The 27,411-nt window shown below is 40.2% G+C and overlaps 2 protein-coding genes across 3 annotated transcripts in view; both read right to left on the bottom strand.

The window, feature by feature from the left end:
- MYLK3 (myosin light chain kinase 3) overlaps positions 1-152 on the bottom strand; it is a 35,796-nt gene extending 35,644 nt beyond the window's left edge. Inside the window, exon 1 of the mRNA XM_064519598.1 lies at positions 44-152. Within this exon, the coding sequence (XP_064375668.1) occupies positions 44-52 (9 nt within the window). The 5' untranslated portion in view covers positions 53-152. The remainder of the gene's footprint in view (positions 1-43) is intronic.
- C13H16orf87 (chromosome 13 C16orf87 homolog) lies at positions 52-27,050 on the bottom strand. Of its 2 annotated transcripts, none has more exons than XM_064519603.1 (4): positions 26,765-27,050; positions 22,261-22,357; positions 19,894-20,076; positions 52-167 (listed from the first exon to the last, which is right to left on the bottom strand). In XM_064519603.1, the coding sequence occupies exons 1-4, from the start codon at positions 26,828-26,830 to the stop codon at positions 52-54; spliced, it is 462 nt and encodes a 153-aa protein (XP_064375673.1). In that variant the 5' UTR covers positions 26,831-27,050. The 2 variants fall into 2 exon arrangements, with proteins under 2 accessions (XP_064375673.1, XP_064375672.1); XM_064519602.1 differs by lacking the exon at positions 52-167 and adding an exon at positions 12,718-13,263 and having other exon boundaries at positions 26,765-27,042.
- Between the last annotated feature and the right edge of the window lie 361 nt (positions 27,051-27,411).

Genomic DNA, 27,411 nt, shown 5'->3' with positions numbered 1-27,411 from the left:
CCCCTAAAACAAGCAAGCAAACAGTGGTGATAAGATACTGTACCTTTATCATCACGATCTAAGAGATGTCAGGCCCAGCAGTGAGGGTATAGATCTGGATACCTCTCTCACAGCAAAAGAAAGCGCTTCGTTTCCACTTGGGTTTGTGCAGCAAGATAACCAATATGCTGTTTAAAAAAAGTGAGTACAGACAAAAACACCCCAATAAATTGGGGTAAGTGAGGAACTCACATATGGCAAAGGCCAGGGATGAGGTGGTGGTGCTTGTTGTGCTGGAAACATTTCTTACTACCTGGCAAGGCATGTTTTTCAGGCCATTCAATGAAAAAAAATGAAGACACCAGAGGCTGTCTGGGGTACAGGGTGATTTGACTGCAGCTCATAAGGGTGAGGTAGTTCTACCAAAAGGTTAGTAGTCTAACATCTTGGTATGAGACATAAGCAACCTGAAGCTGGCTGAGACGCTGGCCTTGAACTTTAATAAATTTGAGCTCCATCTCTACTGCCAGACTCCTAAGCAAATTATAACTTGATCTCCATGCCTTGGCTTCTCCACCTGTAACACTGAGTTGAACTCTTCCTAATTCACAGGATATTTGCAGAGCTTTAGAATCTATTACTACTATTCCCCCTTTTAAAGCCAGAACTGAACCGTAAGCTCCAGGTCAAAACCACCTCAAAAGTTCACACATCACCTAGACTCCATATAATGGTGCAGGAAAAACATGGCCTTCTTGGCAATCAGCAGTGAGACTGTTGCTGGGCCATTTTGCCTGGATGTGGCAGGACAGTTGCAGGCTTTACAGCAGTACTTTGAGGATTATTCTTTGCATATACATGGAATACTATCCTACCACTCCCAATGGGAGATGAGACTATCTACATGGGCATCAAGCACTCGAACATGGCCTCAAGCTAACTGCTTTGTATTAAGATGCAGCTGATCACATTACCCAGGCCCCCATTCCAGATCCCAAGGAAACAATGAATACTGTAGCTATTCAAAAGGAGTAGAGCTTAATGTATGAGTCAGGAGATCCTTACACCTATGAAAATAGCATTTTTAATGCATTTGTGACTTCTTCCAATAGGTAGAAGTAATTACATTGTTACTCTGGATTCCACAAAGATATGATATTACTTAATGTGGCAGCAGAGGCATGTAAGCACCATGCCAAAGGGGAGAGCTTGCATGACAAAGAATCCTTTAGGAAATTTGGCAAGCAGTCTGGAACAAGCAATGCTCAGCCTGCGACCTTCCATTAGCAAATCTAAATACAGAACTGTAGTGTAAAACAACACCTTCCTGCAATATTTTTGTTAATTACTCCTAAGAATATAATTATTATGGTGATGAGCTTCACTGGCTTTGCTTATGAAAAAAGCAAATTTGGAGCTCTTCCCCCCCATCCTCCTTTCAGATCTTACAGTGCTGTTTCTGGACTGTGCTTTCAGAAGGGTACTAAAAGCAACAAAGCAGCAGCAACATCAGCTACACAACATTCAATCCACAAAAACAGAGCCCAATCACAAAACGAAACGTATTGCTGTAAGTAGAAGAGAGACAATGGACATATGACCACATTTTCTTCATCACTACTGAAAAAAAATAGTTGATTTTACCTATAAGGAAAGACAAAATTTGGTCCTTTGCCCTAAAATACTAAGGACTAGAGACAAGAAAAGTGGTCAGTTTCAGGACAGGCATTCTGGTATAGACTTTGTAAATGCCACCAGACATCATTTACTTATAGAATAAATGCAAAGTTGTTCCTAGAATAACACAGATAATATCCAACAAATGAAATCAAGACCAAGGTTAGTACTTTAGCTTTCAGAGTCACTCTTTGAATCTGCTATGCTTGGACTCCAAAACTCCTCTTTGAAAAAAAGGACAGAGATGTTTGACAGCTCACTCAATGCATGCAGAGTGAAGACCAACAAAAGGCAAGAAGGTAATGTTAAGAGGCTATTAAGTGTTACTAACTTCTCCAGCCAGCTACTGACAGATATTTTGTAACTTCAATTCCTACATTAAAGACAACACAAAATGACAGGGCTCAGCATTTTGGAAGGGGCCTCTCTTATCTCCCAGGATCAGGCTCTGAACTGAGAAGATGCTCATTGCTCCACACACAAACATTTTAAGGGAATCTACAACCTAAACAGAATTCCTTAGCTGAAACTTTCTGTTAACATAGTAAAGTACACAGTATCTTCTTTCCTGAAAAGAAATAAATAAGTGGAAGTTTTAGTCCCTTGGCACATTTCTTTTACACATTTAAGAGATACTGAACTATATGTATTTTAGAGCCTTTTTATCATTATCAAGCAGCAAGGGCAGGCAGTTAGCTATGGTGATGTTGCCCAACTTAACGCAGCATCCTATGCCCAAAACCTCTAGCTGAAGGTTCACAGTTCCCTTCTAAAAGGGATTGCCAAACTCTGCCACCAACTTACCCTTTCATTACGCTTCCATCCATGCAACAAGCTAGAACAGAATGGCAGCATATAGGAGTGATCCCAAGAAAATGCAAATAGAAACAGCAGGCAGAGTACTGATACCAGAAATGTTTTTGCTCAAGTCCCCTTCAGTATCTGGTCAGAACTAGTATTCAGGAATTTGTGAAGACTTTGACTGATGAGGCATCTTCTACTAGCGAGCAATTCCTGGTTGCCTGTGTGCCAATATCAGCACATTTCTAGAGCTGCTCCACTCACAATGGATTAGTATTAAAGGCCAGGTCTGAAAGCCTCCCCCAACTCATTAATATTCATTTTATACTTTAAATCCCACAAGGACTCACCCCCACAGCCAGGGGCCTCATAAATTATATTCCATTTTTAAACTTGCAGTATTCACTCCCATTGTTTCAGAAGGAAAACACCAGCCGTGACAGCTTTAGGCAGGCTGCTTTTGTATAAAAGGATAATATCTCTTGGGCTAGATTCAGCTCTGCTTTAACTTCATTAGTCCACAAAGATTTGCACAACAATGAATCCTGCCTGTAAAGCACTAACACAAGTACAACTGTCAGCAGTTTTTTCATTCTTTCATTATTCTGCTTTTGTTCCAACTGTCAAAGCCAGTGAACACAACATCTGCAGCTGAATAAACTCAGGAAAGCCAACTTACCTAGTGAACACTTCAAAAATAGCTATACATTTGCAAGCTATTAAAACAGATTAAAAGAGACAAAGTGACTTAGTATCTATCTTGTCTCCCTTTTGCATTCAAAGCACACCAGATTATATAGTAAACCCTGCTTTAATTGTCATAAGGTCCAAAGGAGAACAGATTCAAGTATTCTCTGTAAGGACGAGGGACAGTATTTCAGAAGTGCAGCAGGAATCCAGTACTTTCGTATAGCACAGAGCCTTACTCCATGGGGCAATCCTACAGGCAGCAAACAACTTCAGGATGCTGGGGCAGACAGCCCCTGCACCCTTCTAGTCTCCATGAGCACAGGAACATACAACAAAAAGGAGAATAAACTGTCCTGATCTTACTTTACTCCCCCTTCCAAAGGGCATGTTCTAACACAGATTTACTGTTCAGCAGCTTGCTAGTTTTTAATGGAAAACACTGCAAAACATCAAGAAGTCACCTTTTGTGAGAACCTGAAACCCAAAGAATTTGATATCTTCACCCAATTTCCCTTTAAAAACAAAACGAAACAACAATAGTGATAAGTGTGGGTCAAGCATGTTCCCCACAAGAAGTAAGATGGGATGAGTTGGCTGTCACTTCTAGTGGATGATAGATTTTTATCAAGCTCCCATAGTATGTGAAGTATTCTGTACTTCATCAGGAGTCATTTAATTAACACAATCCCCTTCTACTCTCTTGCCATTTCTGAGGTAGCCACACAGTACAGTTGGTAATTACATCCTCCAATTTGAATGGTCCATTAACTAGAAAACACATTATTTCTGTGATTAACCCATAAAGTACATGCACAGCACCAAGACTAGTGGGACATACCTATCAAGTTAAATTTATTGGATCCTTTAGAGTTTGAAATTCAGAGGTGTTTATTTCAGACATTTTAACTGTGGCTATCTGGATTGCTGGACAGTCATTGGGGAGGGGAGCAGGGGCAGAAAGTGCCACTAACTGGCTTCATTCTAGTCCTGGGAAAGCTTCCTTGCAAGATGTTTCCTTGTTTTGAATCATCTGTGGAAAAATAAGGATGGACACTGCCAATCCCACTCCTGGTGGTGGAGGATCTTCTTCATCTTCCACATCATACCTGAAACAGTTTCCTAGTCGCCTCTGACCAGAAGCCCAGTGAACAAGCTCCAGCAATATGGGGGGGGGGGGGGGGGGGGGGGAGTCTTTGGATTCCTTACTCAAACCACCTAATGCTCAATTCAGAGCATTCCCTCAAATTTGCCCTTACCCTGCTTTCCCAGAAATACAGCACCTCTCCAGTCACCTCCCTCCGTTCTCCAGACTCCCCTCTGCCTCTCCACATCTTCCTTCTAGAGATCCAACACACATGCACTGCTTTCTCTCCTACGACATCCTAATTGAGATCTCCATGCGTCTCTCCTTATTCTGCCTTTTCCATTCTCCAGCTCAGTCCAGCTTAACCTCTCCTCTCCCATAATCTCCAGTCTGATCCTCTCCATTATCCATACAAACATTTCTCTTCACTGCCCTCCCCGTTCCTAACTTCATGGGGTTTTTTCCCCCATCCCATCCCATTCCATGCCCCAGTCCTTTCCACACAAAGCTTCTCTGCCTGATCACTCTGGTCACTGCCACCTCCTCCTCATCCCAGCAGAGTGAGCCCCAATTACCCTCCTTCATTTGCTATATAAGCCAACTCCAATGCAGGTATCACGCTGGCTAATAAATGAGAACTATATGCCTTGAAGCCCCAGAAATTGTTTTAAGACACTCATCAATGTCTCAGTAATCATCATAGAGTAACAGTCTCCCAGTGGCCTTTTCAGTCATTGTGCTTCTGAAAGTTGCTGCAGACATAAGGAGTACAAGCTGTCAAAAAAATCACTAAAAATATTACAGCCTGATCATCAAAAAAGAAAGTGGAAGTAAACTGACAAGCACTGTCAAATAACAACCTCATCTCAGAAATAATTAATCTTATACCTCAACCCAACCATTAGTCTCACGAAGTACCTATATATCATACTTGTGATCTTCCTAGTTTCCCCATGTTTAAATAATTCAATTCTCCTGTTTCCCAGGAATGTATTTAAAACCTAGACATCCAAAATAGAATGTGTCCCCTGTTCTTTTCCACTTGCTGTCTTTTATTTTTGATATCTTTATAGCTGGTGGCTGCAGGGTTCTGCTTGTTTTGTTCTCAAGTTCTCATAACACACTAACAATCCAGTAAAGATCAGAAAAAGTTACTAGGTATGTTTTCCTATGTACAGTTGCCAATCTTGAAATCACAACTGCCGAACAGTACAAAGAGTTAAAGTGTTTCCTGCTCCAAACTCTGAACTCCTTTACCCTTTTTTTTCCAGATCTACATTTAGCTGCACACGCATGAGCTGTGCGTAAACGTGAGCTTCACTGTTGCTAAGTAACTGTGTGCCAGTAGATAGCACTGTGAATGTTGTAAGCAACATCATACAAGTTGCCAAGTTCATAATTTGGTCAGTGCCAAGAAATGTAAGCTAAGTATTTTTGAAGGGACTTGCTTAGATCTTTGTAAAACAAGTGTGAGCAACAATGAAAGACAAATACACCAAGAAGTGACTAAACTTCTGAGCAATCCCGCACCCCGTGGGACGTACTTCTTCCATATCAGGATAGCTATTGACCACTCTTCATAATGCAGCTATTCGTATTTATCTGAATTAGGCTTCTCGATTTTCATTCGGCCCACTCTTCATTCCTTCGCAATACTATTTTCAAAACACTCCTCTCTAAGAGTTGTAAAGACTTCAAAACATTTTAAACATTCAGTTAAACAAAAGGATTGTTTTATAAGTACCTTCCTGGAAATTTTCATTGGATGTCAAGACCTGTCACTATTAAAAAAAAAAGTCCTGAGAGTAAGTTTCAGTGTTCAACTTTCTGAGAACAGATGTCTGTTCACTTGGGTAAGGGTGTCTACTTGCACAATTTAAGGGTTTTTTTTTTTTTTCCTTCTTCTTCAACATTAGAGAATAGAAATACAGGATCAGGCTCCAAATAAAGAGCTAGCACTTGAATGCTTCTTCCAAATCAGAGAGAAAGCAGAGACACAAGACTAAGCAGAAAGTTTACTGAATATTTTGCAAAGTTACTATCAGTTTGGATAAGATGCAGTTAACCTGTTTGAAAACACAAACAGTAATTACTTAAGTGCCATCTCTCCAAAATTTCATCAAAGGCACCAACCCACCCTAGACTTGCCAAATACCAATTAATAACCCAGAGTATCTCATAACTTAATGCATTAATTTCAATTGTTAGAAATAGATTTGTCCTATAAAACAGCAAGATTTGTTTTTCTTTCAAGATGACAGGAAGTAACTAGTGTCCTTCCTTGCCAGTTTCAGAAAGCTATAGAAAAAATTATACCTTAATCTTCAGTCTGAGATAGTAACATAAGTACCATAGTGAGTATTAAAAAATATAAATAAAGCTCTGTATTTCTAACTTCATTCTAGAAGATTACACATTTACATTTAATAATTTTAATTAAATCCTCAGCTGACAGTCATGCAAAAATCAACAGCTGTTCTTCCTGACAAGTTTCTTACACTCATGCCTTATTTCTGTCTTGTGTTCAAGACAAAACCTGCATTGCCTTTATGATACTCAGTGTACTTACACAACAGATGAAATACTTAGTGCACCTCTTGTGCATCTCACAGCAACACTAGATCTAAAGATTCATGAACTATGCTGTGAATAAACTACATCTCTTTGGGATGCATCACTGCTTAATCTTTTAATCCATCAGAATACTTTTCTGACAAACTAATTAAAATCAAACTCCACCAATAAATATCATTTTCAAATGCATTACAGATTACCATGCAGCACAAATTAAAAACAAAAAACAAAAAACAAAAAACATTGGGACACAATATCATTAATGGCTTTTACTGAAAACTGGAACTCCTGGTTCACCTCTTGCTCTAGCCAATTCAGTAACCTGAGACGAAACACTCCTCTCCTGATATTTAGGTTCAGGAGCTGGGACCTAGACCACCTACACAGCAGACCCAACCATGCAGCTAATCACTACACATCCTCACAGGTGCACGCACACACGCGTGCGCACACACACACACACACACCCTCTGCTCAACAGCTTCTCCAAATAAAGCAACCCAAATCTCAGTCTGAAGATTTTTATTAGCAAAATATTTTAAAATAATATTCAAAAGATGTTCATTTCAACATAGAACAAAAACAACTGGAACTTGGAAAGTTGCCACACTATTAATGTTTGAACTCCTACTAGCTGGAGCACTCCCTGTTCTTAACAGAGTTTTAGCGTCTTCAAAACTGTTCAGGAATAAAAACAGTATTTCTTATTCCTAAGGATGGAATCAAAGAGTAAGCTACGACAGAGAAAAATAACTGCATAGGACAAGACTAAAGGCAGTAAAGTAGCTGTTAAGAAAGATGAAGTTCAGGTTTTATGTTCAAAGCTAAGAACTACCAGGAAAAGCAGCTGGATAGGGGTGGCTGGTGGAAAACAACCCAACTTCTTCCTGGGGGATATTTTGCATGATGACTCCTAATTAATCCATGAGGACCATGTTTTGAGCTTGAAATCAAACAATTTAGGTGAAAGCAGGTTTAGGTTTCTTCTGGAACAAGAAAAAAATACAGAGGTTTATCAGTGTCCATCGCCTTCTGCCTAATCAATTTTTTTCTTTTTACTTAGATTCCACATCTGGTTCAATAGCCAGCAGCTATAAACAAACCTTTTCAAAGTAACAGCATGAAAAAACCCAGACTCTTTAGTGCATTACTTTACAGACTGTTTCAGTTAATTATGAATTCAAACCAAAATAGCTACTGAAAATATGCAGTATTACTGCAGCATCTGATCAATGAAAAACTAGGTTCCAACTAAACACAGGGGAAAAAAAAAAATGTACAGAGCGTAAAAGCACCATAAAGCAGCAAAATTGATCTCCTCCTATTCCACAGACAGAACACTTAATCAGACATGATTTGAGGCAGCCAGCCTGTTAGAATCCTGTAGCGATTAGTGAGTGAAAGCGGCAGCCCAAAGAGCAGACAAAAAACATGATTCTGCTTACTATTAGAGCTGCCCAGCCACCACTGCTATCAGAGCAGTAACCTCCAGAAAGGATATGTCACAGACAATTGGGGCAGACAGCTCGGTATGGGGGAAGCAACATCTTAAAATGCTACAGTTAGGTCTGCTAGAAGATATCTGCTGTTATTCATAGTGAAATAAAATACTAGGATGCCAACTAAAAGAACATCAGTGGCATCATTAATACTACTTAGAAGGATAAATTGCTTTTGGACTCACCTGAAAGTGTTGGTTAAATCCATTAATATTTGTTTTGCTGTATTTTCAGTAAGAAGGGGTGAGTAGGGGCAGTAGGGGATCTGCAGAGTAAAATAGCTGGTGCTGAGGGCCCAACATCCACTATAGATAAAGGCAGCAATACACTATACTTACTCAGCCTGGTTCTGTAAATTAAGCAAATACACTATACTTACTCAGCCTGGTTCTGTAAATTAAGCAACCACTAGCAGTTGCAGCACATCTAGATCAGTTTCTCCTGAAAGGAATCTAGTTCATGCTCCCCAAGGCCGTTCCATGATGCAAACAAAAGCATGAGATGTAGAGACTCTCAGAAGGTTTGCTTCAAAAATACATTCCTGATTCAAACAAAACTCACATAGATATACCCAGAGATAAAAAACAGGACACCAGGAAAACCTGCATAGGTTCACACATATAGAAGAACCCTATTCTTGAAAGCAGCAATTCAAAAAGACTTAAACTAAACGGTATTTTGGTTTAAGACAGCTTTCTGATTATACTGTTTATCACAGGTTATAAATACCTTAGAGAAGAAGAAGAAGAAAAAAAGCAAGCACTATGTCCTGTTACGCCATAAGAAACTAAGCATCCTTGACAGAACATTCCAAGATAAGAGGAAAGGACATAGGGCTGCTAGCTGCCTACATGAATCACAATTTCACATGAAAAAAATCCTAAATAAAACCACCCCAAAAGCCTTCGTTGGGACCTGGGCCTCATTTGAAGTAAACCTCTCAGAACTCTAGTCTCCCTCATTGTAAATCCTGCCACTAGCCACAGGGTGATGCTAACCCACAAGGTATTCCCCTTCCCCATTTTCAACTTCTTTAATCAGTTGTAACAGTATTAGAAGGAAAATTAGCAAGATGTTTGTAATATTTGACCTAAGAAAATTCTTACATACATATGACTTTTGGGGGTGGTGCAGAAAAGTCTTCTCAAACCACTTTTGATTACACTGCCACCTGAAAGTTAGGAGTTCTTTGGTCTTGATAAATTACTCACGGTTGCCAGTTTCCAGAGTTCAAGCGATAGGGTCCCAGAACAACTGGTGAAGCCATCTCTTTTCAGTGCAGAAAGCCAGCAACACCCGTTAGCAGGTTTTTAAGCTCCAAAGTTAAAGTTTAAAACAAGCAAGTGACATTCTGAAAAAAAACTGCAGTGAAAGTACACCAAAAGATAAAACTACTGAGACTAGGAAGAGCACAGTAGTAAAAATACCTGAATAGATATCAACTTTCCTTAGAATAAGGCTGCCATCTAGTAGCAGAATGGAGTAAATGCAGCAAAACCTCAAGCCAGCATTTGAACTGTGAACCTCCTTGGTGTTCTGACCTGCTATTACACAGCAAAATAAACATAGGAAGCACAGTTCTCCAGAAAATGCGAACAGCAGTGGCAGAAAGAGCTTGCTAAACTGTGGTTTCTAAACAGGCAGTTTCTCCAGTACGAGCTTGCTGAACTGTGGTTTCTAAACAGGCAGTTTCTCCAGTACAGTCCTGAACTATTCAGTTCACAGCATCAATTTTGTCTAGACAGATAGGTCAACATGCAGAGTTGTTACAGTGGTATTTTTGTAATTCTAATGTACTTACTCTTTCAAATTAATGGAAAAATTTCAGCCTAATTCACTTTTTCTGTTTGAAGCTGAATTTTCTGTTCGAAGCCTCATGCTATAAAATGTAATAAAACAGATTAAGTTATCAAACTGAACCACAGAAACATTCAAAGGCAGGTAGACCCTAAAATCTTACACTAGAACTAGAGGGGAACACAAAAGATTACATAAACAACTTCCTAAAGTATTACACACATTCTCGTGTCTTGGAAAAATATGCAATTTCCAGGTAAGTCAGAGTTATTTTAAAGACAGGCACAGCTATACTCTACAACACACAGAATTTTACTCTATCATAATTTAGCTGTCACTGGCTTTGTTTTACAGTTTTGTAGACTGAGATCTAATACATTTTACAAGTACAGTCTGACATGATCTACCAGTTTGTTTTATTTGTTGATCTCTCACATACAAAGAAGGAGCTCATGAGACACCATCTTGTGGATGCATATTTTACACAATGCAAGACACATTCAAATTCAGCCATTAAGCATGTCCCAAAAAGTCTATGTCTTAAGATGCTATAGGCACAGAGCTTTTGGAGAATGCCAGTGTCCTGTACATATAGGAAAGAACAGTTTGTTTCTGATCAGTGGGGAGGAAAAGCCAGGCTCTTGCTTTGCAAGATTCAGCCTGGTGCACTGGAAAAGAACCACCTTCTCCCTGAGGTACTTTCAGGATCACTTGTTTCCATCACAGTTTTCTTGGAGAAGCTTGAAGCCAGCAGGGGAAGAAAAACAGCATGACTAGAACTGGGAAAGAGCTGACAGCAGAGACCTGGGGAAGACAAGGGGAAGTAACACAGAAACAGAACTCAACCACAATTTCAAGAGTCACCACCAGTGCTGGGGGCAGGGAGGACCTTGCGCTTGGGGAGGTAAGAATGTATTTTTCAGTGCTTAACAGTGAAGGGGCCACTTAAAAACAGTAAGTTAAACTTTGTCACATCTACCACCACCTAACTTCAGTCCTCTGAAGATAACATTTTAAAATTTTTTCATTCTTTATATAGGAGCAGAAAGAAATAGGCACCTGTAGAAATTCAACTCAGAGCAATGAGCAGACAGGATTAGTATTTCCCTTTTATCTCTTTTACAGAATAGATCTCATTCAGGAAACGAGATCAACACAAACCTGATCATGCCTTAAGTTTTCAAAATGAGAGCTAGAACCATCCCTTTTGTTGTTCTAACTTTAATAACTTACCATGCAAACAGTCGTTATGATGCATACTCTCTATCATTACAAGTTACTCATCTGTCCTTACTACTGGAATCTGCCTACAGTACAGGCTACAGTTCTGGAAAGCAGAAGTTTACATGATGTAAGCAAATAGGTCTTGTGTTTGCAATTCCTCATTTACTGAAATAAAGACAAATATAGATTAGCAGTTTAAGTGTACTTCCACACTCATACCTCTCATCCAGTGTTACAGAGGACCCCAAATACTCCTCAGGAATTAAAAATTTAAAATCACTTTGTTTTCTATTTTGCTTGCAACATTTGCATCTAATCTGTCCCTTGTGGCTTAACTGAAAACATAACTCCTTCCTTTAAACTGTAAGTAATAAATGGTCAGTGTTTAATAATCTGACTTTACTAACAAAAACCTCTGCTCCCATCTAGAGATCAGTTCTGTAGCAGAACCCTATTAGGTAATTCTTATATTAATGTAAGTTCATGCTGAAAAAGCATTTGAGTAATACTGAAGAAAAACTAACATATTCAGTTGCATTCCACTTCTTAGAAAGGAGTGAGCAAAAGGAGATAAAAGAAACTAATGTCAGATTGTATGAATGCAATTGTCTCCCACACTTTTTCCCCTCAGGATTTTACAGGATTTGAGGTTTGGAGTTTTTTCTTGTTGTTCTTGCTTTTTAAAGCAAGACTAACATGTAAGAGTTTTGGCTCAAGTTGCACTATATCACTTTAACAAAGATTACTTTGTTGAATGCTTTCCCCAGATCCATTTCTACCAAAGCTGCTCATTTTTCACACTCAGGTAGACTTTTGCAAGAACAAGACCAGCGTTTACAACATTCCAACAAAGGTGTTACTCCTAAGAATTAGACATTTAAAAGACTGACTACAAAAAACTGAGTGTGAGGAGAAACTACTACTATTGTACCCTGATCATTTGGGAATATCAAGTGAGGATATGCTAGCTGTACATCCGTATCACAAATAGCTACTTTTTCTCCTTCTCCAGTAAGGGATCGACCACAGAGGAATGGGGGAGAAGGGCTTACCAGTTGGACAAGACAGACACCCAGCAATGAGTAGCTACAAAACAACTATTTGGCTCTCAAACTTCAGGAGTCTGATCCCCCCAAAGCATATATGATTTAAAAACAAACACAACTTGCCTCCCCCAACCCTCTATGTATAAGTGAACCCCTTATCCAGTGAGAATTCTTAAAGTTATCAGGCAGAATAATGTCCAAAAGTGGAACTGCTTTAATTTTCTTCCAACCACAGTTACATCACATTAAAAATAGCCCTCTATGCTCATCCCTGGGATGAACACCAGATTTCTAAGAGGATTAAACACAACACACCTTAAATATGATAAATGTACTTAATTCCCAGTTCAATAAAATATTGGAATATCAATTTATTAAAAAGTTAGGTGAACTGTACATATGTAAACTGTAATATAGCTGAAAAATCTGAAATATATATTTTAAAAGGAAAAATCATTTATTTCTGAAAGTATTTAAAATATTGCATTTCTGGCAGCAAATCTAAAAGAAGTGCTCTGGAATGGGTGCAGTCTCTCTGTGCATTCATCTAGCATTCATCTTCAAGGTGTAAAACATATCTGCTTTCTGATTTTCAGACACAATCACTTTCTGACTTGTAGAGACAGAATCCGAATTCCAAGAAGAGCAGCAGATTTTTAACAGGAAATTCTACGGTCCTGATTGGTGCAGACAACATACTTCCTGAGAGTTCATGACACCTTGGAAATACGCTAGCCATTCTGCATATAAATGCAACAGATTGTGCTTACAAGTTACAGAATAAGTCTTTGATTGATAATTTTTCTGTTTATTTCCGCCAAGGCCACTGAAAACACGAAGGCCTTTTCATCTGAAAGGTTAGCATACATGTCAACTTCTTTATCTTGTTTCTCTGTAGAAGAAGAAAAAAGTCACTATTAAAAGGTGTTTCCATTATCCATAGTAAATGCAAGCTACATAGTAGTTAATTTATTATAGTATGGAATGGTGCATTGGAATTGAAAAGAGAAGTTACACAGCCAACCCTTATGTAGGAGGGAAGGAGGCACACAAATGTGCTAGAAGAGTCACTGAATTAGTCATTTGAAAGCATGACTGAATTTCTGCTTTTTTAATGACAAAGAATTAATGAGTCACTAACATTATATTGATTCCTAACACAAAACAGTATTCCGTGTTCCCCCAGGTTTTTCACAATACCTCCATGAACTTGGACAGTTGTACTCCTGTATCTAGGTAACAAAAACTCAAGAGGTTAAATACAGTGTCCACAACCACACAGCAGATACACGGGCAGAAGTCAGCATCCCAATTCATCATCATGAATACTTTTTGCATTTTCTATATTGCAGACTTTCAGTCTTGTCCAGATATAGAATAATGGCAACACTTCAGTGAGCAAGGGAAAGCCCCCAACTTCTCTCTGGTGATGTTGGCTTATTTCAAGGCTACAGGCATGTAAAGAGCAAGCCATTGAGAAGTTCCCATACTGCAGTGCTCCAGCACACAAGCTGTGCTGTAGTACATAACAAAACCCATAGAACAGTACTTCCAAAAATACGATTTACTTTAGATCATGTCTGTATAAATCAGTTTAGCTAGCCACTAGTAGCTGACACAATTCATTAGGGGGAGGGGGAAAAAAAATACACACACAGTTTCTTCAGCAGCTTAATTGTGGCTGTTAGCTGAAGACTAGGCTTGTAGGCACTGAGACAGCAAGAGGAATATATACACAGCTTTAAGGGTGGTGCCTAGCTGACTATAGAGCTCCATCCCTAAATCCACGTATACTGCCAAGTATACCAACATACTGCCATGGAATAATATACAATCTCAACATGATGCTCACTTGATAGGCCACTCCATCTCATTAATATACATACATACGCACTCACTTTCTGACTCAGCACACACTGGCCAACTGCTCCACCAGGACATTTAAATCAATGGTAGGTAGGTGAACGACAATCAGCATTGGTAAGTAATTGTGGTTTAATCAGCAAGCTACAAATCATTCATCTCTGACCCAGTAAAACCTGCAGCATAATATCTAGGAATTCAGAGAAGAGCAGCGACAAAGGACGGGAAGTTCCTCTGAGACATCCTGCAAAGATATCTGCAAGGATGGACCAAGCCTTTACAGAAATGGGAAGACCAAGAACAGTTCATTACATAAAAACACCACATGGGGGGTGGGGGGGGGGAAAAAACACACACACACCTCAGCGCTTCCCTTCTCCACCTCATCACATGGCTATTCCCCCAACAGGCCCATACTCATAACATTTTTAGGTTAGGCTTCACATCTCACTGCCTATCTGCTCTACAGCTAAAAACACCATTCGAACAACCTTTGTTGAAGCCCCGCATAGTCAGTGCTTATGTTAAACAACTAGGCAAAGAGAAACTGAGAAATCCTTTACCACTGCTTTTTGGTTTAATACTGATCTAGAGCTTAATTCTCTTGACCCAGAAACGGAACCCTCTGTTTAAGTTTGTAAGTGACTGGAGTTGTCAAGGAATTCTTATCTTCACTGCAAGGAAAATCACTTAGTGAGCAGGGAACACAGACCAGATGCATCAGCTTTTATATACAAAGCAACAATAAACTTGCCTTACCAGAGTAATCCATTTTTAATATTTGGAATGTAAGCAACTTCTGCTGGTTCTCTGGCTAAGCAAGACAGTATTCTCTAGTACACTGAGTTTGAAAGAGAGCTAAGAAACTGAGTTAAACTACAAGGCAGGACTTGTGGTGAAAGACAAATCAACTTCTGTATGTCCACTCACAGGTTGCTCTGCCCCTCCTTCCCCGCCCCCCCCAACACCATTTGCAAATTAACAGCCCAGGGAGTGGTTTTGAGTACAGACACTGTGCACACTGGTTATTCTGCATAAGCCTTTGCAGTTTTCATATCTGAAATGTTCTTTTTTCAAACTTCGATTCAAACAAACCCAGCTGCCACCTGAGTATGTCAGCACCTTCAGAAAAACAATGCTAAGCTTCTTTTCAACAATTTTTGGCTCAGTAAGGGATTTTTTTGTGATATTAGAATTTCACTAAGGGCATTCTCCCTAAAGGTCAAATTACACATTTATTTCCCTCCCCCTCCAGTTTGTTAACAGATCACAGACTTGTTAGCCAAAGAAACTTTCCCAAGTTTCCCTTTTCTCCTCCCAAATTAATGGCCAGTTCTGAGAGAGATCAGTTTTGAAGAATCAATTGAAACTATTATATAAATCTTGATATCAAACAGTATCAGGGATTAACACAGGTTTGCAAGCTTTATGCATTCTTAAGACAATTCCAACCCTCAGCAATAACTAGTGAAGAGCATGCATATTGTTGACATTTTATCATATGCTATTCATAGGATATCATGGTTTCTACAGAGGCTATTAAAACCTTCCGCTTCACAGTCCTGTCTGAAAGTAGTTTTGATTCACTTCTCTATTATTAGCAGAAGACTTCCTTACAAGGCACAGTACCACTTTTGTAAGATATTAAAAATACAAAGTCTTTTGCTACATAAACAAGAGGCTATTTAGGTAGGAGATACTCAGTCTTTCTGGAACATGTTCCACAGTTCCCCAGATCTCCTGTAATGCATTTGGCCCAGAGGCCTTAGCCTTGTCATCTATATGTAAATCCAACATGGACTCCCCTCCACTCATCAATTTTGGATGGATTCAGAGAGTTTGGATTTGCTATCCAGCATAGTACACTACTTGAAATGTGCACAAAGCATTAGCAAATGCATGGCTAATACAGTAACAAGTTGTTGGGAAGGAAAGAGTTCAGTCAAGGAATAACTTCAGCTTAAGTTTGATCAGGATACTAAAACTTGTAAGACTTTATAAAGATTCACTTCTTGTGAAGTAGCAGGTATGCTTTAATAAAACTCCAGGCCACTCTCATTATTGGGTCTCACACAAGGGCAACCTCTTCGAAGAGTAAAACAACCAATACCACTTCCTTCAGCACACAGGGTTAGGGTTTTTTCTTTTTTTGGTAATACAGGCAAGGTTGCTACCCAGATAACAAGGCAACCTGGGAAGCTGTCTAGCTACATATCATAGTCCCACACAGCAAAATGAAAGCACACCACAACAAGAAGATTACAACAAAGTGTTTCTATTTTCCTCAAAATATGCTGTAGAATTTATGATTAAAAAAAGGATTAAGTGACAATTTCTGACCAGCCAAACCTGCAGGGAGAAGTCCCTGTTTTCCAGGGTCATCACATCACTATGAAACACAATATAGGGAGCACTCTTTTTGGGGCCCAGCACTCTGCCATACCCTCTTGATCTACATGAGCTTCCTCTTTCCTCCTCCCAGACATTTCTCTTTACTAAATCTGCAGTAAAAAGTTTGTTTTGAAAAGCCCTTTTTCTTACCCCATTCTTCTTAACTGTTATTGAACCTTGCAGCTTTTCACTTTAACATGAATCAGTCATGAAAGACAGAAAAGAACTACTCAAAGGCAGAAACATAACTGGGAACAGGCTATGCTATGTATGAAAGAGAGCATGGCACAAGCAGTGAAACAAAGCTACAAACATCGCAGGTGTCTTTGGAAAAGAAATTTTCACTGCTGAATAGTCTACAAATGGACACGTTATCTGCACTTGTGTGCTACTGTAATTCAAGTGTTCTCTGTCCACCTGCTGTTCATCTACAAATGGATCATGCATTGCAGAAGCCCCAGAGGAACCAGGGACCAAATATTTAACAGGTCTGCAAGCACTGTCTTCTTTTTAAATCCTTTTGGGGGGAGAAGAGGAACACAAACTCTAGTGGCAAGCAAGGAGCATCCAAAATACCCTACAAATCTAAAATAGGCAAGAAAATAATATACTCAAAGTCCAGTGTTAAACAGAAGCTTTGCACTCTGGAGCCAATTCTCAGTATTATGCAGACTGATACAAGGACTAGCAATACGAGTCACTTCTACTCCAATTAATGCAACTTTTGTATTAAAGTCATTAAGCATGTTTTTACACAGCACTATCAAGCAACAGGTTTGCCAAAGAAGAATATTTCTAAAAGTCAGCACTGATTACTTCACACACAGTAGTTAAGCCAATCTTATAAACAACATAAAAAGAGAAATCAACGTTAATTTGTTTTACAGCAATTGCTTGCAAAATGAGGGGTTCTCCACTGCATTCATTTTTATAGCCAAGACAGCCATCCATATATATACACGTATATACACACAAATTATTTTTCTAAATCTACCCAAGAACCAGCACAAGTTGTCTGCACACACGCAACTTGACATAACCTGAAATAAGTCAAAGAAAGAAACATATCCTAAGCCAACTTATTCCTAATCAGTAAGGTGGGCTATACTGGTTAGGAGCAAATATATTACAAATGGCCACAAACTGAAGTTCCATATCAGCTCTACAGAGAAAATTGAGGAAAAAAAATGCAATAGTCCTAGGACCAGTACGATAGGACAAGAAAATGAAGGCTATCTAAGATTAAAGAAAAAAAAAGAAAACACCACACATACGCCAAAAAAACAAGACTCCCCCCAAAAACCACTGAACCAAGCCAGCTGAACCAACCACCACCACCACACACTTACCAACGGACCACAGTTTTCTACCTCAGAACACTGGCACACAGTCACATGCAAGAGGTCAAAAACATTCAGCCTATTTTAGGGTAGGAAAACAATGTTTTCTAAATATCACTCATGCTTTCAAATTCTTGCTTTTCAAAGACTAAAAAACATGCACTAGAACAGAGTATCTTTTCTTTTGATTGCCTGGGAGATTGCCTTCCTCTTTTTCAGGGGAAAGGAAACAAAATTTACTTTTATAGGGCAACCCAAAAAGCTTGCAGGAATTTTCAAATCAAAGCTAGACTGACACTAAGAAGCCTAGAAATGATCCAATAGGTGCATGTGGATGAAGACAATAACAAATAGGAAAGCTCTGTATTCTGTGAAGTTAAATACATCCATGTGCAATGAGGACATTAGATATCATATGTCTATTCCTACCACAGTAAAACAGTTGCCACACAGAAAACATATGGAAGTCAAATTTAACTCCTCTTTCTAGAGGAAAAAAAACAGACTAATTAAAACTTGTGGGTTTTTTTTTAATGTATTTCTAACAGTAAATAAACTTTATGAAAGAACAAATTTATATTACTCCAGGGAGACAAAAATTTGTGTTTGAAACATTACAAATTAAAAAAAACCTACACCTTTCAATATGGATAAGAACTCATTTTTCTTCACAAATAAATAAGGTAGCAAGGGAGAATGCATCTCCGAGTTATAGCAACACAAGGTGCACTTTAAGGTTTCAGTAGTTTTAAGAAAAGATCTTACGATTATTTATATAAAACCTCTCCCCCCCACCCCCATCTGCCTTCCAGCTCTTAAGTCTGTGCCAAGTTTAGGATTAATTATTTAGGGCTAAAATTAATACCTCCGAAAGCAGAGATAGGAAATGCAAGGCCAATAGGCTCTTAATAAATAGGGATCAAAGTCTTAGCCACATGCTTGAAGGGCTTCAAAATCACTCTAGTGTATGTAGTATGTCTCTTAAGATTCAAAACAGTAACTGATCCAACACAGGATACATTAAAGTGACTTGAGCGAGTAGGTCACAAGGAACCTTAGTAAGCAAGAAGGCATTCTTTCCCCAGAAGTATTATTTTCTAGAAATATAGGATAATAATTCAGGTCACAGTAGTGGCTCAAGATGGTACCTCAAACAAACAAAACAAAAACAAAACAAATGCCATTAAGCACTAGAATCCAATGGCTTTCAAGTTACAGGTTGAAACTTGATCTGGTGTCTAAAAATACTGATTTAGTTCTTGGTAATTAGCTCTCTTCAGACACTACAAACACCATAAAACCATTACACTGGCTCTTGCAACAATCCCCAACGAAACACCATCTTCTGCTATGTCACACTGAACCAAAATTGGGAGAGTACACAGAGATCTCATGGGGAGAGGCTCAATGTACAACCCTATACTCTGAAAGAAGTCACAGACCTGATACAGGTTGGTATCCTGCCTTCAAGAGTGATCTGTATGTGTCACTTCAGAGAAATAAAACAGCTTACACAGTTAACCAAAACATTCATTACAAGATGGAAAAAAAGCCAAGATGACACTCTAGCTCCCTGAAGACAGTCAGTTTACACTCAGTAGTACACAAATGGCCATTGGGTTTTAATAAAGATATGTCTACTACAGCTTTTTGTTCTAAGGATACGAGTTGACTATCCATGATACCCAAATATCCATCTGGGTCTGCACAGGAAAACCAGAGGTCTCTACAGATAAGAGATAGTCTCTCCCCTCATATTAAGATATCAGGTAGTGGCTGAACTAATCTAGTTACTTAAATTGCTTGAGTAGTATAAAGGTTTATTGACAACATGAAAAGAAAAGAAAAAAGAAAAGAAAAAGAAAGAAAAAAAATAAATCTTCTTACAAAAAGAAAACCCAATGAACATTTTTCTCCAGATCTCATACCTCTTTCTTCCTCGTGCTTTTTGGCTGAGGCACTCTTAGGTCTTCCTCTTCCTCGTCTGCTATGATCTGAATGGCTGTTAGACCTTGATCTCTTCCGGTTTTCTAAGTCTTTATTTACTGCAGAGTTTATCTTCTCTCGCTTAACTCTCTCTGTCCGTCTCCTTTTGGCCTCGCTCTTGTTTTCTGTGCAAATGAACAGAGATTGTATGATCTAGGGTTGTGGTCATCTTTGTTGTTAACTTATTCTTAGCGCTTGCCCTACACAACAACTTTTTCTTTAAATCTCTTATCAGAAGTGGCTGGATGCCCTACCTTTAGAAAGTGATTGCATCTGCACAATATCCACACAAATTAAGGTGTCAGATGCAGGATGACACTGCTTCTTGATTGCGAAGATTAAACCTTTAATTACGTCAAATGCACAAAGCATTTTGCAACAGTAAACATTTGTTAGTATACAAGAAATGAGCAGTTTCCCATAACAAGATGGAGGAAAACTATGAATCACAGCTGTCAGGACAGTCCATTGCGTCCATTCCTGCTAGTCTGCAAAAAAGATCCATTTACCTTATAGGTGAACAGTACAACACTTCACCTGCATGTCTGTCTTCTGACATAGACACTGAAACCACTCCCATGGTCACAGAAGCCAAGATGCTTATTCACTGATGCTGCCAGGAGATGCCACATTACATAGACATCTTCCACCAACACTAGCCTCAGACAGGGCCTATCTGCTTGATGCTGAAGAGGTACACTGTCTTCCCACACATCGTAGTCAGAGACAGAGTATTTACATTAGTTGCACTTACAAGTTAACTATGAATTAATCAACTCGGGTACTGAAAATAATACAGTCACCACAGCATACTATTTAGTACAGACTAGGTGCATATTCACAAGTTTGTAACATCATTCTGCAATAGTTATATTGTCATAAGCACTGGAACAACCTTATTTAGAACAAGCTGCAGTAACACTTGTGAACACAATATAGACATACATGGTCTTCCTAAATATCTTCCTCTGGAACTGTTCTCCTTCTGTTTCTGTTGCACAATTTATCTTGCATAGGACACAGGCTATGAACTAGACAGCAGGGCAATGTGTGACTAGTGTCAGTACAAAAGTGGCAATCCCCATGTGTAAGGCTGAATTAAACAAGAGCTTTGCTCTACCAGACTGTGGCCTTTAACTAATTTGGTAACTACTTTATCAGCTTTTAAATAAAAGAACTTGGGAGGGTGGAAGAAAATTGGCCAACCCTTCAAGATAGTTCCATGGATATTGCTTAACTTCCTCCAGCTTGAAAATTCAGGTATCTAACCACTTCATATAATTCCTACCAGCACAAAAGCTACAGGCACCCTCAAAACAGTGATACAGAATATCGAAGTTTCTCAGTCGCCATTTTGTAGACTTCATAGATTAAAAGAGATGGTGTATGTATATATATATATATATATATATGTATATATATATATATATATATATATATATATACACACACACACACACACACATATATATACACACACACATATATACACATATATATACATACACACACACACACACATATATACATATATATACATATACACACACACACACACATATATACATATATATACATATACACACACACACACACTTTTTTTAAAACATCTTCCCTGATAGGCACTTGTTCCAACTAACTCCTGCTGGCACTGGAAGAACTGATAAGAAGTGAACATAAGGGAGAATGTTAATCATGCCAAAATGCACAGTCTACCAATTGCTTAGCAAACACATCAACAACAAAAAAAAACATGCAAGCTGGACACACAAGAAGTAATATTTTTAATTTAACCATGCAGAGAGAAGCAAGAGCTACCCAGTTTCAAACTAAACATACTACCAGTTTTATACACAAAATGCCATTCTGGTGTCCGTGAATAAGTACCATTCAGTATAACCTCCTAAATTTTTATTTTTTTTAAAAAAAACTCTGAGAAAACCCAGTTTCAGTCAGCATGTATTCTCAAATCTAATCCTTTTGGCATCTCTAGGAATTTATCTTCAAAACAGGATTTACAGAGAGCTTTCAGTAAAAAAATTATTTTGCAGTGACCAACGTGAACAGCTAGAGCATACACAAAATAAATGCAAACAAGTACAAAGGAAGTACAACTGAAAAAGACCAGCTTTTTCCTCGGAATTCAAGAAAGACTAACACATTAAAGTCCACTATGCACAAATTCAAAAGAAAGTGAACTGACTAAAGTCAAAGTTTACACAAAGAAGTAAAGAAGTAAAACACTATCTTTCACTTCCAAGAAATAAAGGGAAAGTAGCAGTCTTCTTCCTCATCTTCATAAATATTACCTGTGATGGGTGGTGATCGCTCAGCACGTTTAGCATGCAAGAGTTTTCGACTAATAAATATGTAGCCACAGGGACACGACTTACATGCAACAGGAACCTGGGAAAAAAAAAATAAAAAAATATTTGAAATCATTTCAAGATACCACAGAGTTCCTGTCCAATGAAGGTGAAAGAAAATAAAAAATAACACACCCCACCCTAGTAACTTGCCTTTGCATTCTCAGAGATACCTCCTCAAATTCTGTTTGTACTGCAGAACTATGGCCTGTACTTTTATACAGTTACATTCAAATGTGGTAGAAACAGGTTCTGCTATGAATCACCCACCAAGGCCTTCTCCAATACAGTTGTTCACAATTAAGCCTGATGCATATAGCTGTTCTGACCACTCTGTATTAGTTATCACAGTACAAGCTCTTTTCTGCAGGCTGTCAGGAAGGAGGCGGGTAGAAGTGGAAAGAAAGAATGCAAGGGTGAGTTAGAATAGTAATAGAATTTCTCTTCAAAAAAATAGCCCTGGTCAAAGCAGTAAGACATTCCCACTTCTGCTTCCCCTACTAACTACAATAGAAAAAACCAACAAAAACGAGTTAAAACTGTCAGTAAATATTGAATATATTCACCTTTAGAAATATTTGAAACAGACTCAGAAAGCAGAAGCAGCTTTAAATGGCAGGCAAAATATGGCCTGATTCAAAACAGATGTATTTGTACCAGATTCTACAACCCTGTTGCAGATGGGGCCATTGAGGTGGACAAGGATGTAGTTAATCCAAAATGCAAATAATCCATCCACAGCTAGTCAAAAGCTAACTGCACACTGAAGAGTCAGAGAAGACAGTGCTTCTCCTGATCAGCTGAGCAGCAAGGAACAGTAAATTCCCCCAGCATAAGAAAGTTTAAAACAATATGAGAAAATCTGGAAATACCACACTTACATGAAAAATTACAAAATCCTTACTCAGAGCAATTAAAAATAATGCTGATAAATTACAAGCCTCATTACCTTCACTTACAGCCCAGATCTTCCAGAATTTTTTAAAGCAGTAGGAAACACCCCATATTGTTTTGATTAGGTTTAAGACTGAAAATACTAATCAAAGCATGTATAAACAGATCTGGAAGAAATTATCATAACACACATTAAAGCAAAGTCATGTTGAAGCAGGACACCAGGAGGGGAGAAAGGGGGGAAAAGAAGGAGGTACTTTCTCAAATGTTAATTCTTTAAGACAGGTCTCTACAGGTTTGCTAATGCTCAACAGGAACAAACAGGAGTAAAGAATGATGACTGTCTGCTGAATAACAGCATTTTACCAGAAACAGAGAAGAACAAAGTCACAATGTTCCACTGGCTAGAAAAACAAATGCCAAGTTAGTACATGAATTTGTAAAGAGGAACTCAGAATAAACAAAATAGTTTGTTTTCTGTGGCACATCTGTAACTCCTGTATTTCACTTCATGAACAGCTTACAGTTAGACTTTTGATACAATTTTAAAGTAATTAGAGAATTTTTTAATTCTCTTCATAGAAACACTGACTTAATAAAAACACTCCTAATCAAGGGCTATTTAACCTCCAAACTCAGAATTTAGCAGGACTTGTGTGCATGCTTATCTCCTTATCCACATGTCAGTGTAACAGTACCAAAGAACACTGCCCAGCAGATAGTTCACCTGCAGTGTTCAGGTGACACAGGAGCCCCAGTCTAATCCTATTTTCAACACTACAGTCTCTTTATTAATTACCTTTCCAGCTCAGTCTAGAAAAAAATAGGAGAAAATAACCAAATGTGGTAGGAGCAGACCCAATACCTTTCAGTACATTTACTGTGTTTAACAGAACAAGGTCTGTTCTAGTGTTACACAATTTGGCATACAGATGTGTGTGTCATTTTGGGAGATTAGGTGGGAAGAGGCTTACTCATTGAAGGATGTCCATCATCCTTTGAAGGAGGCCTAGGCTATCAGGCAAACTGCAATTACATCTTGTAACAAAGTTATTAAGTAAGGGCACATAGTCTTGCAAACACTATTTTACTCTGTTCAACATTTTCCTAACAACAACAAAAAAAGTTTCTCATAGAAGAGAGATTACCTGAAGCTAAATTAAGAAGTGGTAATGATTTCTTCTGATTGAATGCCAGTATTTCAGGCTCCCTAGTTTCCTGGTGCTGTTCTTTGTTTTTGAAAATATCTAAATCACACTTTTTATAAGTCTAAATGGCATTTATATATATATCATCTAAATGGCAGCAGAAAGATTTTTAGAAGCATAAGAAATGTTACTCAGTATTACACAGCCACAAATACTGGAGTATAACTATTTCCATGCATACCACTGGCAGCCCAGAAGTCAGAAACAAATGCAAAGCCCTTGTTTGCAGAAAAATTTAAGAAATACCAGTACAGGACTCAATCACTTAAAAGTCACACGAAAGCTTTGGCGTATTCTGCAGAGGGCTGACTACTAGCATGAGGTAGATGTTCTGGGGCAAATAACCTCCTCTCTTTCAAAGGAAGCTTTCCAGTATAACTGTAGTAGGGCAAGGTTTTAATTTCTTGCCCTCTCTGAAAGCACTTGAAAACAAGGCCCTGCGAACAACCTTTGTGCCAGGGCAGGACACGCACACACACTTCCCCATTTGCCAGGGAAGAGTTGCTAATAGAAATTCTGTGCTGATGTATGCATACCATCTATTTTAGCTTTAAAGCACAGGACAAAGTGAAATTTTTCAGCATCAGCTTAAGCAGTCTATAGTATTTACTTACTTGCCCTATTATTGGTGGTTTAACACCCACTTTAGATAAAAAATAAAAAATAAAAACAAAAACTTCCACATTCAACTTCACTGATTTTAATTTCATCTTTCATCAACCAAAATACCAGAACTTGGCACATAACTTTCTTATCCCAGAAACAGAACTTCATTGATGAGTTTAACACGTGAGCATTTGCAGTGGTTCATCTATTGCTTAAAACATGAAAGGATACCCCAGGCACAGCTTAATATTCCAAACTACTCCAAGATGAGTAGAAATGCTGGAAAAAATAAATGCAACTCAGAACAAATATGCTGACCTTTTAAAACCTTGGTAAGTAAAAAAAAAAAAAAAAAAAAAAAAAAAAAAATTAAGAATATTAAAAAAGCAATTTTTAAGGTACAGCTTTAAGAAAAAGTGTATACCAGTGAAGGTTCAGGAATTAGTAACAGAAATTTGTTTCACATGATTAAATTTCAAAGCCTCCCTGCACTGAGCCCCACAACAGCCTTTTGCAGTGCTGTGCTGCTATAGCAGACTGACCTATTTTTATTAGTAACATCATTAGAAGTAAAAAGCCTAAATGAAGACAAGTACATAACATAGTAACAATCCAAAGCAACTGTTATTAAGTGTAAATAACACCACACTTAGTACACTTTAAAAAAAAAAAAAAAAAAAAAAAAACAAACTGCAGCAACACAACCAACCACTAGAACAACGGCTCACAAAACTCTCCACAGATGATGATCATATGATGGAAACTGCAGTGAAGGTCTCAATTTTGCTGCTTTTAAACTACTCCATGAAAAAAAACAGCATGACCGAACAGTCTTCTGGCAGCCTTAAGCACATTAGTCATCCAAAAGACAAACTGCATTGTATAAATTACTAAGTTTATATTTTTAGTAAATTGTATAGTTACTAAACAACAGTAGGGTACAGAACAGACAGCTCTGTACATCACGCACAAATCCTTCGCCACAACACACTTATTAGGCTACCCAGGCAGAGGAACACAGTGTTTAATCCACACCCCAAGGACAGGCTGCAGCGGCAGTAATTGCGTACTGCACACAAACCGCGGACACGACAGAGCGGGGACGATTCAGTGTTATTTTTGTTCCAAAGCAAACAGCTCAGCTAACAGCTTCTCGCATTCATCAGCGTTACGAGAACGCGATGCGGCGTGCTGGGAATCAAGAAGCAACCGCGACTATCAGGAACCGAAAAACAGAAGAGAAGAAAACAACAGGAAGAGAGGCCGCGACACGGCGGGCAGCCGCTGCGCCGGCCGCGCTCCGCCGGGGTGAGGGGCCGCCGCGAGCCCCGCGCAGGGCGAGGGGAAAGCGGAGCCGGCAGCGCCCTTCGCCGGCGCGCAGCCCGCGGCGAGGCGCGGGGCAGCGCGGAGGCTGGACCTGCCCCGAGGGCAGCAGCGCGGCTCGCCTCGCTGGCGCGGTACCGGCCTCACCCCGAGGGGCTGAGCCCCGCCGGGCGGCGCGGCCCCCAGCTCCGCCCGTGCCCCCCCTCCCTCCCGGGCGCCCGGGCCCCGGCAGCCCCGCTCCGCGAGGGCGGCACGCCCGCCGGCTGGCAGACACAGGCACCGGCGGCGGGGCCGGCGCCTCTGCGGCGCGGGCTGCGCCCTGCCGCGGCCGTTCCCCCCGCCCCGCCCCGCCGCGGGCTCGGCCCTGAGGGGAAGCGGCGGGGCGCCGCCGGGCGGCTTCGCCGCGGGCGCCTCACCTGCTGGTCGCACTCGGGGCAGGACTTGGTGGCCATCTTCACTTTCTTGGCCCTGCTCGAGGACATGCTCGCTGCCGCCGCAGCCGGAGCGCCGGCCGGCCGGCCGCCTCGCCCCGCCCCGCCCCGCGACGGCCGCGGAGAGCGGGCGGAGCGCGGGCGGAGCGCGCACGGCAGCGGCGCGGGGCGCGCGCCCAGCGGCCTCGCGCGACCTCACGCCCAACGCCCACCCCCGAGCCGCCCTCGGCGCGCGACGCCTACAAAAGAGCCGTTGCTCCGCGTCAGCGGCGCCGGGGAAGCCCCGCCCACCCCGGCAACGGCGGACGCCGGGCACGGCGCGCGCGTGAGCAGCCGGCCGTGCCGCGGGATTGGCTGCGCGCCGCGCGCCGCCGGGGCTGCGCGGCCGTTAGAGCCGTTTATGAAGCAGTCCCCCCCCCCCCCCCCCCGGCGGGCTGTGGGCGTTGGTCCGTGGGTTCAGCTCTTCTCCCCTCCTCACCCATCCTGCGCTAGCAGCCGTTTCGGACCCCCCGGATCCTCGCTCCCGGCAGCAGCAGCCTCTTTCACAGCGGGGGGGGGCCGGGGTCCCGGTGGCCCTTCGTCCCCCTCTCGGAGACCCGCGGGCACCTTTCCCCACCCGCCCGGGGGAAGGG

The sequence above is a fragment of the Dromaius novaehollandiae genome, chromosome 13 (assembly GCF_036370855.1).
Source record: "Dromaius novaehollandiae isolate bDroNov1 chromosome 13, bDroNov1.hap1, whole genome shotgun sequence".
NCBI lineage: Eukaryota > Metazoa > Chordata > Aves > Casuariiformes > Dromaiidae > Dromaius > Dromaius novaehollandiae.
This window is presented reverse-complemented; position numbering and strand designations above follow the sequence as displayed.